Source organism: Micropterus salmoides, unplaced genomic scaffold, assembly GCF_014851395.1.
Source record: "Micropterus salmoides isolate LMB-PRFRI ecotype aquatic unplaced genomic scaffold, ASM1485139v1 Ms_hic_scaffold_15, whole genome shotgun sequence".
Taxonomy (NCBI): domain Eukaryota; kingdom Metazoa; phylum Chordata; class Actinopteri; order Centrarchiformes; family Centrarchidae; genus Micropterus; species Micropterus salmoides.
The window spans coordinates 23995151-24010238 of NW_024040596.1; the positions used below are offsets into that span (position 1 = coordinate 23995151).

The 15088-nt window shown below is 39.0% G+C and overlaps 1 protein-coding gene across 1 annotated transcript in view; it reads right to left on the reverse strand.

Moving 5' to 3' along the window:
- cryl1 (crystallin, lambda 1) overlaps nucleotides 1-15088 on the reverse strand; it is a 36364-nt gene that overhangs the window by 1624 nt on the left and 19652 nt on the right. The window contains exons 7-8 of the mRNA XM_038721166.1: nucleotides 4599-4707; nucleotides 599-705 (exon numbers count right to left, since the gene is read on the reverse strand). Coding sequence (XP_038577094.1) covers nucleotides 599-705; nucleotides 4599-4707 — 216 coding nt within the window. The remainder of the gene's footprint in view (nucleotides 1-598; nucleotides 706-4598; nucleotides 4708-15088) is intronic.

The following is a 15088-nucleotide window of genomic DNA, read 5'->3' on the forward strand; positions in this document are numbered from 1 at the left end:
AACCGAAAAAGGCTACAATAATGTGGTGGGATTTCTTTTCTAACATGTATCACTACATGGAGTGTGACTCCTGAGTGTGAATCTGTATAACTTGGCATAAATACAACTGCAACTTGCAAAGGCAATTAAATTCAAAGTGAATGTTCTCAGTGACAAAATTACTCTCTTAACAACTACAAACTTGTGTACTAGCTTAGCAGGTTTCTAAGCGAAGCGAAACGCACCAGGAAACAAGATCGACTGCTGTTTCTTTCTAAACTGGTTGACCTTAAACAATTTAATGCACTTGCTTGGGGTTTCCACACACTGTGACTTTGGCTGACATTTTAACAGCCTGTGACAGCATGTGATTAAGTAATGCCTGAGTAGGAGAGAGCTAGCGCCGGGGTGAGAAGGAACTCTTCACTTTCAGTCATGCAGAACTAAAGACACATACCCTCAACAAACATTGTCTTGTCTTGATTGAACCAGAAAGAAATCATAATATCTGTTTTGATTAAATGCATCTGATGTGGATAAACAAACTGTTTTGTAATTTTACAGTACATGAAGTCACAATGTCAACTTTTATGGCTCAGCGTTGCTCCATCATACTTACACTGACGATGCTCTTGGCTCCTTCACCGAAGAAGTCTGGAACAGGCCCAAAAGAGGTCAGGACCCTCCTTATGCCCTCTCCATACCGTTTCATATAGTCTTCCAAACCTGTGGGAGGCAGTTGGTTAGCACATGCATATGCCTCATAGCCCCAGACCCTCTCAGAGCAAGTTGTTGCTCCACTCCAGGAAAACATTGCCATGGTTCTCGGCACAAAACGTCTTCAAAGCTTCTCTGGGCTACATTTAAGTGAACGGCCAGTTTTTTCTACTGACAGACACTGGTTAAACAATTGACATGCAGGGACATATAATGCGTTTTGGGAGGTGTGCACGTTAGCTCCTCTGCAAGCCTGCCTAACCTATGGCTACCCGTAACACCCTTCTGTTCTCACACAACTAGTTTATAAATGCAGCTTACATTGAAATGAAAATACATCTACATAAGCAATGATTCTAACAACTGTGATATTTAAATGTATCCAAAGCACATTTCCAAGGTCTTCTTGGACAGTAAATGATAAACAGTACAGGACACTGGAAAAAGATGGCAAGATACAGCACTAGCCTGCACTCATTGCACAAGTTTCACTGGTTTGGTACAATAAACGTCAGCAACTTGCTTGTCATACAAGTAATGCTATTTTCTGTAAATAATATTCATTGTAATAAATTATTTTCTAGACCAGCCTCAGTCTTTTGAACTTGCCGACTCCACAGAGAACCACAGAGATAAGTAAATATTACAGTTCTGGATGTCATAAAAAGACGCCATCCACTCTGAAATGAGAACTCCTCCTTGCTGAGACTGCATGTTGAATACCTTATAAAAAACTCTCTGGTCCTTTTATTTCTTAGTCAAACTTCAGTGTGATTCCTTGGAGTTATTTTCTCATTACTCACACTGATTAATCTTTCTTTATTTGTCATGTAGGCAACAGCTACTTTGGCTGATGAATGCGTACTTTATATAAACATCCTTCCGCATGCAGCCAAATGTTTGTGGATCAAACACGTAGTTGTGTCCCTTAATTAGGATTTAGAAAAATGACAATACATCGTTAATGATCTATGCAGCAACACAGGTACCCATAACAACCAGTGACTGGACAAAACAGCTCATAAAAAGGTTTGTTGACATTCCTGCGATGAGAAACATTGCAGGTGAGGACTAGAGCTTTGAAGCAATACAAATCCAGTGTGGAGTTATCTGAAAAAAAGAAAGACACTTCAAACAAGCTATTTAATGAAGAAATTCTTCTGTCACAACAAAGATCTAAAAGCGACATTATTCAATCAAATAAAGAAGATACTGAATATATTGCAAAAGCTTTCTGTCCTTTCTTTCACTTAAGTTATTCATACCAAGTTTTAGACCAAATATGTGATGATGTAGCTAGAAAACCTAAAATTTATAAAGTTTTTTAAGAACTTTAAATGTTGACACACTTAGTTGGACACACTATATATGGCAGAGCAGTGTGATAAGTACCATCTACCTTTAACCAAACACAGACTTTGTGTGGGAGCAAAGATATGAGTGTTATTTCAAGCTCTTTTTTCTTGTCATGCAAAACCTCCTTTGCTGTCATTGTTTGACTTAAAAAAAAAAAAAGAAGTTTGTTTGCCATGCATCAAAACCAAGAATTAAGCCCAGTAATATCTCATATGGCTCTGGTACAAGTTTGACTTCCCAAGAGCTTCCTATAATAAATAATTTATGTTACTGAAGACTTCTGCAGAGATTGAAAATGAGCAGATTATAGATTTCAACTTTGACAGGTACAAACTGATTTTTTTTTTCTTGTTTTGTATTGTGAAGCAATTAAATGTTTTTTTTTAGTGAATTCAACCCTGGAGAATCAAAATGTAAAGTGGTGATGGTCTTAGTTAGTTTATGGTAATTAATCTGGTATTTGTTTGTTTTAATATAAAGTATGTCTCAGTATAAACGTGGCAATGATTGAATGAATGAATGCAGCATTACCAGTCAGGAACCTCATAAGCATCTCACTTACTTCGCTTTGTCTTATGGTTTTGTGGATAAACAGTTTAGCGTTTAAAAAGGTCCACCCTTGTTTTTAGCTACAAAACTTTATACCCTTGAAATGTGGCTATGAAAAGTTTATAGCTTGCTTCTTTGTCAAGAACAGCAGCTGCAATAAGCATGGAGTTACAGTGGTTACAATGGTTTCCAAATGTCAGTTTGACTGCAAAGAAAGTATCAGAAAACTGTCCATAGAAACCTCTGTTCATAGGCCACTTCTCTGCTTTCCACACTACATGTATATTGTGCTGAGATATTGCTGTCGCTGTTGACCACTACATTTTTTATGTAACTAAGGGCCTTAATGAAAGCTCATCGTCAGAATGTTTCATGCTAATAACTTGATTTTGGCATGTTTACTTATTAAAGTACTTATTTTCAACAATACTGCTGGAATAAAAACTCATTTTAAGTATTTATCCTCTCGTTCTTTTTGTATTACATGCATATGAGAAAGACTGTGTGCAAAATTGATTGTCTTTCTTACCAAAAATTACATTTCAGTAAAATTATACTGAACAAAAATTTTACATTCATTCACATTTTCTTAACACTCATCGCTAGTGTTGTTAGCTAAACTTTTGTCTTATGCAACTGTTTTTGCTTGTTGGTTGAAAATGACAAACAAATACAGCTAACTGAGCAGATGACAAGTGTTTGGAGTATACTGAGAATATAGTTGATATTAGTGGAGAAGTGGATCATACGGCAATGAGCATCTTTAGAAGTTTCTATGGACATTTGGATGCCTTTTTGCCGTGAAACCATTTGAATCTGTGGTAGCTGGTGTGAATCCAATCTGATTACATAAAAAGAGACATGAAGAGCCTCTTTCAAGACTACAGGCGAAAGGTTGCCAGTGGATTATTCTTTTAAAAAGATAATGCTCTATTGTACAGGTACATGGTTTACAAAAGCAAAGCCATTCAGGCAGAGTAGAAAGGGAGACAGAGACAGAGAGCCTGAGTGCCTCAGTATCTGATTGGAATGATTTAAGGATGGGAGGTAACAACAGGAGTAGGTCTTAGCAATCTTTTGAGAACATGATCTTACAACTGTTTCCTGAGCAGAAAAGTGAGTTGAAAGCTTCCGCACTGTAACTACAGGTAAGAGTTGGCACCTGGCACTGTGAGTTTAGGATTACTGGTGTGAGAGAGAGCATTCATCGCTATCCATTAAAAGACTGCTTTGTTCTGAAGAAGCGTCCTTTTTCTGTGTGTGTACACAGTCAGGGTTATTCTCTGGGTTTCACACTCCCCTTTGACATTCTCCATCTCCCTGAGGTTTCACCCTCCCTCTCTGTCTGACACACACAGGGACGCCACAGTATCGTACAGTACATGTATATTGTGCTGAGATATGCTGTCGCTGTTGACCACTACATTTTTATGTAACTAAGGGCCTTAATGAAAGCTCATCGTCAGAATATGTTTCATGCTAATAACTTGATTTTGGCATGTTTACTTATTAAAGTACTTATTTTCAACAATACTGCTGGAATAAAAACTCATTTTAAGTATTTATCCTCTCGTTCTTTTTGTATTACATGCATATGAGAAAGACTGTGTGCAAAATTGATTGTCTTTCTTACCAAAAATTACATTTCAGTAAAATTATACTGAACAAAAATTTTACATTCATGTAAAGAAAACCTACACTTACACAAGAATTTGATGGGATCATCACTGACCTGAACAATGGTATTCTCTACTGCTTAGTATGTCTTGAAATACTAGAGTGTGGGATTTTTATTGTACCTAAATGTGAAATTAGAAAGCCCGAATACTCAGCTTGATTTATAATTACCCCTTTGGAATTTAATTTGTATTTACCCCTGGCCACCTTTCAGCCACTCAAAATAAAGTAAAACCTGCTCAAAAACAAAAGCTTCAAAAGGTATATTGGGCGGTGACCTTCTGTTTATGTGAGAAAAGAGTCCAAAGAGGGAAGATTACCTTTAGGTGCATTGAGGTGCATTGTTTCCATGGGACCTATGAAGGCGTAACGCATTCCTAGCCCCTCTGACATCACCAGGTCGATGTCCTTGACAGAGATAATGCCATCCTAATGGAGAGAAAAACAGATACATAAGCTCATTTCACTGACTTGGTTTATATTAATCTCTATTTATATTCCCTCAAAAACACGAACAAATTTGTCAGTCAGAAAATGTATGACTGGATCTCCCTACAGCAGCTTTAAGACAAATAGTTTATTTATCTGTCAGTATAGTTCATTGGATTCATTGGTGCTTTTGCTACCTGAAAACAAACAGTCCTCCTGTTTTAAACCGGAGCACAAAAGTTAGTCTCAGGATCTAATAACATATTTTCCCTGGCAGTTAAACAAAGTCATGGCTTTTTACCCACAGGGATCTGAACCAACCAAATTCCCTTTGACCCCATTAGACTACTCCCACCATATGAAGTTTCCCTAATCAGCCAATTTGGTGTCCTCAGGATTATGTAAGCAGTACAGGGAGGAAAGAGGCTGAGGATGGAGGGATAGATGGAAGGAGAGACAAAGGGAGGGGTATCTTTGGGTTAGAGATACCTGTTGGCCGACCACGGAGGAAATCAAAGCTCGGATACAGAGAAAGGAGTGGGGTGAGCAAGAGGAGAGGCACAGGGTCGTCTTTGTTTGGGTCCTTAGACTAACAACGGGCCTGTTATCTAAGTAGAGCGGGACGGTGGGAGGGGTCTTTTCTCCACTGTAATCACTGGGGGCAACCAGCCGCTTTCTCAGCCACTCTGCTTTCCAACGCTGGCCCTGACTCAAGGACCATTTTCTGTGTGTTTGTGGTTTGGAGCGGTGAGGGAGGGTCCCTGTTATGTAAGAAGGATCACAAGGCCACTCTCAGAACACAGGCCTTGATGCTCAATGCCAAACCTCTGGTTTGATTTGATGTTTTGATCTTTTTTGGATTAATATTACTAGTTTAAAACTGAGATTCAGCCTTTTTGTAGAATATATGCTGTGTTTTAACACAGTCTGTAAGACCTTTGCCAAAAAGCACTGGTGATATAAAGAAGATTTTTTAGCCAGTCAGCTGGTGTTTCTGAGTGGTATTTTTTCAATTCAATGCCCGGTCACAACAAACAGCTTATTTTTGCTTCCTTGCAAAATCTATCTATCTATCTATCTATCTACCTACCTATCTATCTATCCAAAATATAATCTGGTTCTGTTTCTGATAAAAAGAAAATCAAACTGACCCACAACAACCTTTAACATATCAGTCTAGCTGTGGCTTTGTAAGTAAAGATAGAACTTCATTCATCCTGGGGGAATCTGTTGTGCAGCACTTGCAGTACAAAGCAGGAAAGAGTGCAAATATAAAATATCAACAAACAGATATCCAAAATCTAAACTGAAATAAAAGTTATATAACTAGCATAGCTTACAATCACTTGTCAACTTTGAATCATTCACCTAACTTCTGAGCACCCAGGTGTGTTTTAGACTTTAGTCTTACATAAAAAAGACAGAAATCACATTTTTGGAATGGGATAACTACTTTTTGTTGACCCCACATATCTTGTTGAAATATTATCGTTTTTTTGTTTATTTAATTGGAGCTTCTGCTATAGTATTTGATAACCCTCCTGGATGGGAGACTTCGTGTCAAGACAAAATGTGTCAGTACTGGGTCATAAATCACTTTCTCATGCTGCTCCCCTCCACCTACAGTGTAAATCCCTTAATTTAGACACATGGCAGGTCAGTGCGGGGAAGCTCAGGTCAGCTGGTTCATCTAGTTCACCTGGGGTCTGTACTACGAAACGGGATTTGAGGTTGGGGTGGTACCTTCAGGATTAACCCTTGGTTTTCAGTCCTATGACAGTTGTTCACAGACTGTTTTATACACTTACTATGCTGTGGGTGATTCTGAGATAGTTTTGTATTCCGATATCATCCTACAACCCAGTCTCATCAATCTGCGTACTGTGAACATGACTTGACACTTTCAAACCGCATACAGTGCATGCCAAAGTCCAATTTTGCGTGCAGGTGATACGCCAATCCCTCCCATTAACTTCTGTGGAGAGCAGATGTGTCCAAATACCACACATCACTTTGAACAGTAATGTCGTCACCAGCGAGACTCAGTTTGGTTAGGTTTAGGCAGCACAACTACTTGGTTAGGTTTCGAACACAGCAAAAAGTCCAACCTTGATCCAGATGTTTTAGCAAACTGTAGACCTATATCTAACATTCCATTTCTTTCTAAGATCCTTGAGAAAGCAGTCGCCAAACAGCTGTGTGACTTTCTGCATAGCAATAGTTTATTTGAGGATTTTCAGTCAGGATTTAGAGTTCATCATAGCACAGAGACAGCACTGGTAAAAATTACTAACGACCTCCTAATTGCATCAGACAAAGGACTTGTCTCTGTACTGGTTTTATTAGATCTTAGTGCTGCATTTGATACCATTGACCATCATATCCTGTTACAAAGACTGGAACATTTCATTGGCATTAAAGAACCGCTCTAAGCTGGTTTAAGTCTTATTTATCAGATCGATTTCAGTTTGTACATCCATGCACGCCAAGTTATCATGCCTTCCTTTAGGCAATATTATCAGGAAACATTCCATACAGTTTCATTGTTATGCAGATGATACCCAGTTGTATCTATCGATCAAGCCAGATGAAACTCGTCATTAGTAAACTTCAAATGTGCCTTCAGGATATTAAAACACGGATGACCTGTAATTTTCTAATGTTCAACTCAGATAAAACTGAAGTTATTGTTCTAGGGCCCAAGCAAATTTCAAGGACCGCCTTTTTTCACCTACATAATATTGCAAAAATCAGGAACATCCTGTCTAAAAATGATGCAGAAAAATTAGTCCATGCATTTGTTACTTCTAGGCTGGATTACTGCAATTCCTTATTATCAGGCTGCTCGAAAAAGTCCGTTAAGACTCTTCAGCTGATCCAGAATACTGCAGCACGTGTTCTGACAGGAACCAGGAAAAAAGTGTTCTTAACGGGCTAAACTGCTGTCTCAGAAGGTGAGACAGCGAGGCATCGAGTGCTGTTTGAAACGGCTCGAACGATCTCTTCCTGTCTACTGAGATGCTTGCAAGCTGCCCCAGTAACGGCCAGTTTTGAAGGCAGCATCGATGGTGACTTGATGCTGACTATTACCCATAAAGCAGCACGGCTGCGGCCGCCAGAGCTTTTGAATGATGGCAGACAAGCCGAATTTGTACATAAATAAATATATTTTTAAAAGTTTTTAGTAGTTTTTTTGCTTCGATTTTTGAAAATTTAGGGAGAACTAAACTCTGAACTATAATATCAGTCTGTGACTGTAACCAACCAAGTTTGTTCAGTATGATTTCTGAGGCGTCTGTTAGCCGTTTGGCTTTTCAATAGCTAGTTAGCTGATGCTAAGGCTAAACGGCGTGCTGACGTAAGTGCTGCCCTAGAAGGCTGTTCGAAACTAATGTAAACAGAGCTGCCTTCACTTGAAAGTGATGCCGTCTGAGGCAGCTGTCTATTACGATATCGAGGCAACTGCCTTCCATTTCGAACATAGCCCACATTTCTCCTGTCTAAGATTCTCTGCATTGGCTTCCAGTAAAATCCAGAATAGAATTTAAAATCATTCTTCTTACCTAAGTAGCTCTTAATGGTCAGGCACCATCTTATCTTAAAGAGCTCATTGTACCAGAGCACTGCGCTCCCAGAATGCAGGGTTACTTGTGGTTCCTAGAGTCTCCAAAAGTAGACTGGGAGCCAGAGCGTTCAGCTATCAAGCTCCTCTCCTGTGGAACCAGGTTCCAGTTTGGGTTCAGGAGGCAGACACTATCTCCACATTTAAGAGTAGGCTTAAGACTTTCCTCTTTGATAAAGCTTATAGTTAGGGCTGGCTCAGGTGAGTCCTGAACCATCCCTTAGTTATGCTGCTATAGGCATAGACTGCCGGGGGATTTCCCATGATGCACTGAGCTCCTCTCTCATCTTCTTTCTCTCCCTCTGTATGCAACCTCATCCCATAAATACATGTTACTAACTTAACTTCTTCCCTTTCCAATAGTCTCGTGCTTTCTCTTCCCTCTCCTCTCTCCTCCTATCTGTTTCTGGCTGTGATTCTGGCTCTGGAGCTGTGGAGTCTGGATCTGTGGTTGCGAGTCACCTGCTGCCCCCGTGTTCCTGCTCGACACCCTCTGCTACAATTATTGTTACTAGTCCTATTTTTTTTATATTGTTATTTTAATGATTAACATTATGATTATTATCATTAACACTACTGTAAATATCTGTACCATTTTTCATTCAGGCTATAGGAACATTACCTTTACTGTCTGTACCTCTGTGTGAATATTGAGTAGGCTGCCTCCCTCCCCTCTCTCTCCTTCCATCGCCCTCCCTCTTTCTTTCTGTTCCTCTCTTGTCCTCTCTCTTTCTCCCTCTCTCTCTCTCACCCCCAACCGGTCGAGGCAGATGGCCGCCCACCCTGAGCCATGGATCTGCTCGAGGTTGCTGCCTCTTAAAAGGAAGTTGTTCCTTGCCTCTGTCGCCTAGTGCTTGATCTTGGTGGGAACTGTTGGGTTTCTGTAAATATCATCAGAGTACGGTCTAGACCTGCTCTTTTATGAAAAGCGCTCAGAGAGGACTGTTGTTGTGATTTGGCGCTATATAAATAAAATTGAATTGAAAAGTCAACTGCATTATGTAACTTACGTAACGTGGTTGAGATACAGTCTTACAACCACTATTTTAGCACTTTTTATGGCACGAATGGATCTTCCATTTCCGTGCTGGAGGACTGTGACGTTGCCATTGGATCATTAGACAAGAATGTAGGATTTGAGCTGCTAAATCCCCCAAAATAATGTAAACAAGAAGAAGATGACAATGACATTAGTGATGTGCGATACCACTTAATTCCTATATGATCCAATACCAAGTAATACCCAGCCTGGTATTGCCGATACTGATACCAATACCAATACTTTTTACATATTTTATTTCTAGTTTGATGTGACCTCCCTCCTCCCGTTTCTGTATTTATGAGAGAAATAAGGAGTAGGCTGAAGCCTTACCAATTCAAAATAATAATAAAAACTGCATAATGACAAGACATCAAACTACATATTCTTTAATTATAATAAAAATCTCCTGCTCAGAACTGCCGTTTCATAACACCACCCTATTATTGTGACAGACTTAATCTCAGATGTTTAGCGAAGTTTGCGACTTTGCCAAAGTATTTCACTTTCTTTGCACACACATCACACAGAGCAACATTATTACCTTCACAGCTAAAATACAGCCAGACGTGACTGGCTGTATTTGGCTGCAGCAGCTCACTTCAAAGAAGCTCCGTCACAGACCCGTAGCGCAAGCGTGACTTTGACAGGTGGATGGAAAAGTAGTTCCTATCAACCAAGTATCTGGTGACAGTAAGATACTTATGATAAAACACACACTCACTCCAAATGACTGAGTTTAGATATCAATCATTTTATATGAGTATCGATCCTAGAGCAGGACACGTTGGTATCAGAAATATCGATACTTTAGGATTGATCCGCACATCACTAGATGACATATGTGAGCAATGGTGCAGCAGAAGCAGCATCGTGCTTACCAATTTGTACTAATGAAGATCAGAGTTTAAGTTTAAAAGTGTTTTCAGATCTTCGTGACATTTATGTAGTATTAATGGCAGAATTTTGCAATATTGATTTTTTTCATATCAATAGTAGCTATGTTTGAATGGCTTACATCATACTTTCTCAGATCCCTTTAACGTTAAGCTTGTGAAAACAAAAACAAATCATGCAAGTGAGACATTATTTATATTTATGGTAATGACTCCCTGCAATAGTGTATTAATAGTGTAATTCTACTGTAGTCTACATTAGGCTACAGCAAAATAGCATTTGTTTCAAACACATCCCAAACAATTTAAGAAAGTTAAGACAACTGAAAATAACGCACTTGACACCTACACCATTGATGCTGACTCTTGTGATGAGCATTTCAAGGTCTATTTCTACATGATGGCAATTTGTTTTTTACAGATGAGTAAAAAAACTTCTGTTTTCTATAAGCAGTTTTGCCTCAAGATGTTTGTGCTGCACTGAGAATATAAGACTTGCCAAGGTTCTTGATACCATACGAGACATTCTGTGCCCAATGCCCAGGAAATATTCCTCTGTCTTAGCCAATTCTCATTACCCATAAAGCAAAGATCATCATGTTCTCTGATTGTAAACGGTGTTTGGCTACAATCCAAAAACTGAAAAGGTTCAGCTTTTTCTAAGGATTTACATAGTTGAATCAGAATCGTCAAGTCCTGCCTATAGTCGACTGATAGTCGAATCATGTCGTGTGTTTTTTTGCACGGCGATTGTGAGCCGAAGCTAAACTGAGGTTTATTGTTGACCATATTCTCTCTCTCTCTATCGGCTACCATTCACCAGTCTTGTGCAGAGTTTTTGCCGTGCTGCTGACAACTGCGTGCACGTTGCGGTTCCTCACGGGTCTATTTCAAGTAGCCGGCTGTTTAAAAATGAGAAAATATTCTTTGTGTAGTTAAACAACGGTGATAAATTATCCGAAAGTCCCGCGAGGTGCGAACAACTTGGCATAACACTGGTAAAGCTGTGACTCCGTCTCTTCATCACGTTTTCCTCCTGCCACTACACACATACACGCTATTCCTACACATGCGCACTGACGACCCAGGGTTAGGGTTACAATTTTGGATTTATTTAGGCACTTTTAAAAACATTTATTGGAAGTTTCTTTTTCTTTTACATGTTTATTTACAACATTAAACATTGAAATGTGTATTGTAATAGGCTGTATATTAACTTATTGGGAGAAAACTGGTGGTTCTATGTTAAATCAGACGTTGAGCACCCCCATATCCCCAAAATGGCATGAATTCTTGTTTCGCTGCGAAGCTTCGACTGTGAGATTGACAGTTGAATCAGGCTCCGCCCATCGAAGCATCGAATCTATTGGGGGTCAGCCCTACAATACAGCAGAAGTATGGTCAAACCAATTTTAAATGCCATTTACAGGCCATAGGATAGAAGGAGTTGGGACAAAATGAAACCTGCTATTGAGAGCTAAGACATTACAATCTGAACATAATAAGTTTGTGTTAAGATGTTTTCAAATATATATTTATTTATCAACAACTCATGTAGTGGGCTTCTTTGGAACATCCATGTTAGGTACCCATTAAGCCCATGACAGACATATGAAATATTTAGACTAAGTAAACTAGTGGTATAAATAAATTAATGTCAAAGAAATTATACTAAAATGCCTTCACAGAAATTGTAAAAAATGTCTAACAAAGCTGTATCCTTTATAAAAAGTCAACAACATTTAATACCACACACCTTGTACTATACCAGAGAACATGATGATCTTTATTGATGGGTAAGACGTGAGAATTGGCTCAGACAGAGGAACATTTCCTGGGCACTGGACACGTGTTTTGTTTGGTATCAAGTAGGTTACCTGGGCAAGTCTTCTAATCTCACAACAGCACAACTTCAACTTACAAAACCAACATGTTGTTTTCTTCACTCTTGAATGAAATATATTAAGTTATCCCGAAGAGCCCACAAAGGTACAAGGAGAGCTGCTTTGCAATGAAAGCATGAAGGGACCACTCCCTGCAGATCCAATCACCACTTGACATCTTTACAGGTGATGCAGGAGAAACAACTTTCTCCTTACAAACAAAAGCAACAGTGGTAATGTCCACCTGTGACCAAACATTTGTTGCATTTATAAATAATAAACCTGTAAAAAAAGGCCATTAGCTTAAAACTGGAATTACAGGCCTTTTTCAATATATAATCAACAGCTAATCTATAAAACACAAGTATGTTTATAACTATACCTACTGGAAGTGAAGGATTTCTTCTTTCTATTTTCTTCCAAATGAAGTGCATTTTTAGGGCCTAAATATTCTCAAAAACGCACGAAACTTTGCACACATGGTGTCATACGGGTCTCATGCATGGGGCCTACCAAAGAATTGACCCCGCACCACGTTTCACCTACATACATGAAACTTTTGTGGTAGATGCATCATACCAAGACACACAGAAAACCCTCAAGGACTCATACAATTTCTCATGACTACGTCTATTATTATTGTTGTTATTTTTTAAAAAAGACAACTACTTATTGGTGCAATAACATCATACATTCAACTTTAGTTGTACTGAGCTGTGATTACCTACCTGCTGCTGCTGCTGCTTCTGCAGCGCTATTGCTCAATAATAATGTTGTGCGGGGGATCCCGCCTTCTTGTCTGACGAATTTTGACCTAGATCCAATGACGATGTCACGGTCCTCCAGTTGCGCCTCTGGCTCACACCATGCCCCCCGCCCCCACGCCCCTGGCTCATGCCACACCTTATGGTACAGGCCACAGCTTCTCAGTTTTCTCCAAAGTGAGTGATGTTGTTTAGTCGATAACATCAGCTTTTACACATCGTTAAAACACCAAGTAAGATATTATTGTAGATACATAACACACACCCCTAGTTGGAACAACCACTTATCAGTGCCCACAGCTTTTATTGTCAAAAAGCAGACACACAGCTGCTGCAGCTGATAAGACAAAAATTGTCATATAGGCCATATGAAGCAACATATTAATTTAATGGAATACACAAAGGTAATTATATACTGGCTCATAGCCAGATTGGGATCCCATCTGACCCCATAGTATGGTTGCGGTTGTTAGGTGTAGTGAAGCCAGACAACATCAGGATATCCTGGGAATGTTAAACTTGCTTCGTTGTACAAGCCTTGGCCTTCGCTCAAGCAGCAAAATTCTTCTGAGATCCATTCAGGTTGTGTGACATCTTAGACAACCAACATGACTAAATTAGAGCCAGACCACATAATGAGCTATGACAATAGAGACTCACTGTTCAAGATTTACCTGTTGATCAACTTAACAAGAGGAACTGTCAAGACAGGTTTGACCCTGCTTTTGTTTTGTGCCAATGATACTCAAAATGTGCTTTAAAACATCTCATCAGTCAGCAGAATTTCCTTTTAACTTTACTAAGCATGTACCAGAAATATAGAAACCAAAACACGGCCACTGGTTCTAATGAGAAGAGAAAAAAGCAAGCAGGTTGGAAAGACTACCATTGGTTGTCTTGACTTCAGAGACATTACATCCTTATTTTTCTACAGCTTATGAACTAAATGCAAAACTCATCAGACATATCTTTTGACATAGTTTGTATGTGTATTAACAGAACAAGTTGCCATTAGTTCAGAGCTCTGTTATTTTACTGTTGCCTTTATTCTTTGTTGTCATTTAGCCTACTCTGAACAGTCTGAGGTGATCAGGATGGTCTATGATGCACTCAGCTGGAGCTCCTTCAAGGGCAAAGCCTGACAATTTAACAGCAATGTGGCATTTTTGTCAGCTAGGACCCAAGGGTTAATTCTCCTGAACAGGAGCCTCACAAGTAAGTGAGTGATCCACGTGCGATATGGAATGTCATGTAGATATGAAGCTGAGCTTCCACAGGCGTGTGTGAAGACACAAATATCACATCGTGGATGCATGTATGTTATGTTGCAGCCAGTATGGAGTCAGGTGGGAGAGGGACACAGTAATTAATTTCCTTGTTGAACGCGTTAATTCTCAGAAGCTGAAAGCCAGTGAAATGTAACTTCTAGTGACTTGTTGTTTTTTTGTGTTCTACATTGACTGATCAAACAAGGGCTTTTGCCTGACTGCAGGAAAAAGGAATAACAGTAATATTACTATAATCTAATATTTAAGATACCCATTTTACCTACCTGACGTTATTAGTTTCTAAGTATATTCTCTTCACTGTTACAGCATTGTAGAATGGCCGCCGTGGTTAAATTTGTTTATAATTTTGGAAATAAAGACATAAAAATGAATAAGAATTAAAGAAAACATTATTGTGAAAAAATGTTAGCTCTACGAAATGTGTAAACAAACACTATAAAGTAGATCCTTGTGTCATTTTCATCATTCAATTGATTTCATCAGAGGATGCCCTAACATGGCCACAATAGTCAGCCCAATATTGTTATTAACTTTAAAAAACACATATGCCATTGAGATGCAAAAGTTACATCTTTAAAAGGTTGATGTTGAAGGTGAAATCTATCAGCAACTCATGCAAGTCATAAAAAACAAATTGATTTAACACTACCTTAAATAAAACTAGCATCAAATGTTGGCTGGTATTCAAAAATCCGAAAAAAGCTAATTATGGTGTCTGTACACACCTCATCATAATGACTTACACTCACTCTTGTGTTCTTGAGAAAATAAGGGATGGTCTGATGGGAGATTAACAATTTAGAACACAAACGCAAGAAACAAGTACAGCCATGTCTATTTATTATCTGTGTATGTGTGTTAGTGTTCAAAGAATGTTTCGTTCTTTTA